The following is a 5,347-nucleotide window of genomic DNA, read 5'->3' as shown; positions in this document are numbered from 1 at the left end:
CAGAGACCAATAAAGTGGTTATATGATTAGTGTAAGTCTCTAATACTTCTGTCCAAATATGTTTCTTTTCATCAAGTGGGTATTCAGAATTAAAGGGTGACATAATTGTTATATGGTTTTGCTATTGATAATACTGTTGTTTTAACAACACACACCCATACATGTGGCTGATTTCTTTGCTGTGAGCCTCAAATAATCAGTGTTTCCAACTCCTCAGTAAGGAAAGTAGCTATTGGCTGTCCTAAATGTCGCTAGAAGTCGCTAAATGATGCCATTGCCTAATTTGCATAACATTCCATTTGCTTGTAATTGTAATGGACGCTGTAGGAGAGAGGAATAACGTCATAGGAGAGACAAAAAGTGAGTAAAAACACCCTAAATATGTTTAGTACTACAAATGAACTTTCTTCAGTAGATTCTTGGTTTGCTTGTTTTATATTTTGCCACTGAAATAGGCCATCACTTCTCAAAATAACTTCATGACTTTACTGCTTTGTCTAGACCCACATTACATAAATCAATTTTGTCCTGTATTGGCAAATGTTCGAATATCAAATTTAATCAATTCACCCTCGTCCTTTATCTGGGCTCAGGCTTTGCGCATGCGCGATTCATTAGCAGTCTGGATGCAGTGCGGTGGTGTGGGTCTCCTCTCTGCTCTGACTGCAGCTGGAACTGCTGCGCGAGCGAGGCTACTGTGAGAGCTTTGGGACGGAGGAGGGGCTCACGGCAGCACCCGCTGCTCGTTGAGGACAGTAAATACATAGTAATACGTGCTTTCACGTCAGTCTCCAAAACACCAGAAAAGTCTCCAGTAACACCAGAGAAAGTCGCTAGATTTGTCACTAGTCGCTTTTGACAAAAAAAGTCGCCAAGAGGATTTGGAAAGTCGCCAGATTTAGCGAGAAAGTCGCCAAGTTGGCAACACTGCAAATAATCATTGTAGACAGCTAATTTTTTTATGTATAACCACTGGTATTATCGTAACTTATGGAATATTTATAAAACGGTAAGATGACAAAGTCACTATGAACATCCAAAGAAAGATAACGGTAGAAACTTTGCAGCGTTGCCATTTATTATCACTGAGTAAACCAAGAGAACCATTGGCGAATAGGTCAGGTGATGGTTGCTCCAGGTAGTATTATACAATCAGAGGCCAGGGGCTCTTACCATTCCCGCCTTCGAATGAATATCATTGGCTGCATTTTTTTTTTTACGTTATGGGCGGTGTTTGTGGCCCTATGTTGAAGACATGGTTAGCACTTGGCCCAGAAAGAAAGAAGAGGACTTTGTCTCCATGTGGATTTGATTTTAGCGATGCCTATGGGTGAGTGAGCTACAGTCTAATTGAACGTCAGTAACGGAGTTCTAGTCAGGTATAACATTGCTTCATGTTCATATGTAAGAGGCACAGGATACAGAGGATACTGCGGTTTGTACAGGTTACTGTTCGCGCTAATTTAGCGTCATGACATCGGCAAAGAAAAAATGTGCTAAGATTGAGTTTATTGTAGTAGACAATAGCCTATGTGTTCAAAAAAAGACCGAATGATTTCGTTTTTGACAGTGTTATGCAACGCCTCTTTCCAGGGTCGACGCTTCAGCCCCTCCCTCTTCACATAATGTAGTTCATTTGTGGAAAAGCTGCTGAAAAACACGCTAAACACAGACAGGTTGTATATATAGAACAACGAGCCACTAAGGTCTTCATCTGACATCTTATAGCTATGTTGTGTGTGGCTTTACTCTGTAGTGTGAATAGTTATAGCAGATTTAACTATTTGTTCCACATGTGCGTGTGTGTGAGAGCGTGCGAGGTGTGTATGGTGAGTGACAGTGACTGAGTAGCCTGCATTTGGTTGCAGCAATGAAAGTCCGATAATAAACAGGTATAACCATAGACATAATATACATAGACGCCGCGTTGAGCGGGTTGGCCCGCTGCTACGACACGTCAACGTAGGCGCCATATTGGAAGTGGCGTTCTGCACCGTGATACAATACAAGTGAATGGACTGAACTTTATAAAACACATTTAAAACACATTTCTACAACGTATTATAAATCATTTCCTGACATTTACCCATTCACACACGCATAAATATGTTTAGGAACCAAAACCAACATGTGCCACATTGTCTGATGATTATAAATGTTAACTACTCCTTATATATTTAGCACAAAGGTAGGAACCAAACCGACATATGTACTTTTCTGATGTTTTCATTAGTGTTTACAGCTACCAATTTTTGTAATGCTGTTACCAGTTCCTGAAATGTAGATGTGTCTATGGGAATTAAGGCACTGACGATTACAGTTAACAAATTTTGATTAATTGTTTTTATGTCCAGTGATTTTTAACTAGTAGTGTAATGAGAAATAGAATAAAGTCTGCAAATAAAAAAAAGACCATAATTGGATGGCTTTTACACAGAGCAGGTATAGACTATATTTTTATTTAAAACATTACCACATGAGTAGACACATATTTACATTTATACAGCTGTATATATAATGAAGAACATTATATGTCTACATCCATCCATACACACATTCATACAGCTACTGTGTGTGAGCTAAAACCCATTAAAAAGAACCGTTTTGCACAGTTTTCATGTGTTGCCACCCTGTAACTGAAGAGTGTTCAGTTTGGCAATGTGGTGCAGCCTCAGTTTGTGGAAGGCAGACACAACCAGTGACATCATCACAAAATGGTGGTTGTCAATTCCAAACTGTGTTTCCTGAATGTGCCCCCCAAGAAAAAAGACATCCTCTGAACCAGTCTCAGACAAACTGACTGATCAAGGCCACCCACTTTGACGGCTTGTCGTGATGTTGACGCTCAGCTGACCTAACCACCTTTACTGTGCCCTCAGAAGGAATCATCAGCACTCCTTTGTTCTTTAGTGTGAGCAAGTGGTAGCTCTGATCAAATGATGGAGGTATGGCATCACTCACTAAACTACCATGGCACATATCACAAGATAGGCATTTCAGAACTTGGCGAACAACAAACCCTACCACATTTCCTGATGTACTTGTAGACACACCACACAATCAGACGGCGGAAAATAGCCTGGAAGTGGCCTGCTGAAGGGTTGTTATTCCAGCCCCCTAAATCATACACACCACTTTTATATGTGTAGTCTTAGGTCACATTTATGCAGAAATAATAAAATTGATCACAAAATTTCAAGCAGCACTGTATATGCCATTTTGAGACTGGCAGTCTTTTTTTTAATTAAAAAGAGAAGAATATTATCTGAAAGGCCAAAAATAGTGTGGAACATGTATACATATATATAAACCACATGGTAAAAAAACAAAACTCAAATCCCAACCTGATGCCCTGATTGAATTGAAGAGGAGCAAGTGATCTTGGCTGCAGCAGTAGGTGCAAACGTACCGCTGACGTTGAAGCAGTTCTGGAATCAACATCAGGGTGTCAGTGTTGATGATGAATCCCATGACAGATAGGTACCTTTCACAAGGAAATGTTTTGTCATAATATCATACCTCCAGAAAAACAAAAAGCAATATTATAACAGAAATAGGAAATCGTGTAAACACAGACATAGATGTAACCCTTTTGCCACCCGGCTCGTTGTAGCAAGGGAGTGACTAGACCCTTTCAAGCTCAAATAACACAAATTGGCAAAGGGACATTCCAATTTATAGCAACTTTGTCTAGGGTTCAGTATGGTTCTCACCTTTAAAACACCAATTATAGAGACCCCAGAAATGATATTAATTAACCAGAATATGTACATCTGTTACCTGTAACTTACGAATGATTTTTCCAGAGACTGTTTCACATTATATAAATGAAAAACACACACCGAATGCAGTTTAACTTTGTGTATTAACTAAAAGAAACAAAACACAGGTCACAGTTTTATGCAGGTCGAGCAACAAATAATATTTCAACCCCACAGTCAACCTGAGTGCACTCGTAGGGTCTTATGCTAGCTTGCGTTGGCGCGCGTTGGAGCTCGTGTTCATTATTAATTAACCAGAATATGTACATCTGTTACCTGTAACTTACGAATGATTTTTCCAGAGACTGTTTCACATTATATAAATGAAAAACACACACCGAATGCAGTTTAACTTTGTGTATTAACTAAAAGAAACAAAACACAGGTCACAGTTTTATGCAGGTCGAGCAACAAATAATATTTCAACCCCACAGTCAACCTGAGTGCACTCGTAGGGTCTTATGCTAGCTTGCGTTGGCGCGCGTTGGAGCTCGTGTTCATTCAAATCCAATGCAATAATCCTACTAGTGTGATGAAACTCCTCCTTACCAGCCCAAGAACACAGACTGTCCGCACCCGGAAACCCCATGGTCCTGTCGTCGTCCCACGCAGGCGAGTGTTGAGTCTCCGGCAGCAACACCGTCAGCTTCCCTATGGCTCTCGGCTGAGTAATCTCCACATATACTACAGCGCTAGCTTTGGCGTTAGCTCAGCTCAACCTTCTCAGCTTTGTCTTTTGACAACACAGTTTCACTCACTCCCTTGCAGCGTGAGCTTTTCCCGAACTCTTCTGCGGTCCGTCGGAGCAGGAACAATTGTCCAGGTTTGTTGAGGACCGAATCTGAGCACTTTCTTTATGTTTTGAATATTTCACAGACACGCGCCCTCTGCGGCCATTGCCGTGCCTTGTTCCATTCTCCTTCGCCCGCTTTGCGCCTCTTCTCTCTTCTTCTTTTTTTTTCGGTTGTCTTCTTTTGTGGTACTCTCAAAACATTATGAAATAATAGAACATGAGATACAAACAATAAATTCCGAAACACCGATATAAAATGGTTATAACACTGTGCAACTGCATATTTTAACTCATTATAATAAACTATGAAATTACCTAATGATTTATCGTGACGAAAACAAATACCTTAATGCATCACCATAAAGACAAAATACGCTCTGGTAAATAAAAGAAAACAAGCATGGGGATTGCGGCTGTTCATCATGTCGAAGAGCCTGTCAGTTATCTTAAAAAACAAACGTCTGCATTAATAGAATCATAATAAACATGTTTCAATGTATGCACAAAACTGTGGACATGAGTCTGTCTGAAAGAGTGACAGAGTTTGGGAGGTGGAGGAACAGAATGGGTTTGAATATAACCAGGGTCATGATGCTCACAGCTGTTTGAGTTATAGCTAGAAATTAATACTCACAACATTGAACTGTTGAACAGAAGAGTCCACTGAATACTCCATCGTCAGGCTCTGTGGAGCCTTCATTGATGTTTGAGATGGCCTGGTAACCACAGGCTAAAGTGAAGGATCAAATATTGAGATGATATCTCAGTGTAATACAAAATACATCATTGATTC

General features: G+C 40.2%; 1 protein-coding gene and 1 long non-coding RNA gene across 4 annotated transcripts in view; one reads left to right on the top strand and one right to left on the bottom strand.

The window, feature by feature from the left end:
* Window positions 1–1,147: 1,147 nt before the first annotated feature.
* Window positions 1,148–5,347, top strand: part of dhcr7 (7-dehydrocholesterol reductase) — a 13,333-nt gene continuing 9,133 nt past the window's right edge. The window contains exon 1 of one of the 2 annotated variants that reach the window (XM_020605897.1): window positions 1,148–1,330. In XM_020605897.1, coding sequence (XP_020461553.1) covers window positions 1,321–1,330 — 10 coding nt within the window. In that variant the 5' untranslated portion in view covers window positions 1,148–1,320. The other variant, XM_020605900.1, reaches the window with a different exon arrangement.
* Window positions 2,848–5,347, bottom strand: part of LOC109963394 (uncharacterized) — a 2,928-nt gene continuing 428 nt past the window's right edge. Inside the window, exons 2-4 of one of the 2 annotated variants that reach the window (XR_002275392.1) lie at window positions 5,189–5,284; window positions 3,345–3,484; window positions 2,848–3,117 (exon numbers count right to left, since the gene is read on the bottom strand). This is a non-coding gene — a long non-coding RNA (uncharacterized LOC109963394). Of the gene's footprint in view, window positions 3,485–5,188; window positions 5,285–5,347 lie in introns of both variants that reach the window. The other variant, XR_002275391.1, reaches the window with a different exon arrangement.

The sequence above is a fragment of the Monopterus albus genome, unplaced genomic scaffold (assembly GCF_001952655.1).
Source record: "Monopterus albus unplaced genomic scaffold, M_albus_1.0 scaffold73.1, whole genome shotgun sequence".
NCBI lineage: Eukaryota > Metazoa > Chordata > Actinopteri > Synbranchiformes > Synbranchidae > Monopterus > Monopterus albus.
The sequence above is the reverse complement of the archived record's forward strand: the minus strand, read 5'-3'. Positions and strand labels throughout refer to the sequence as shown.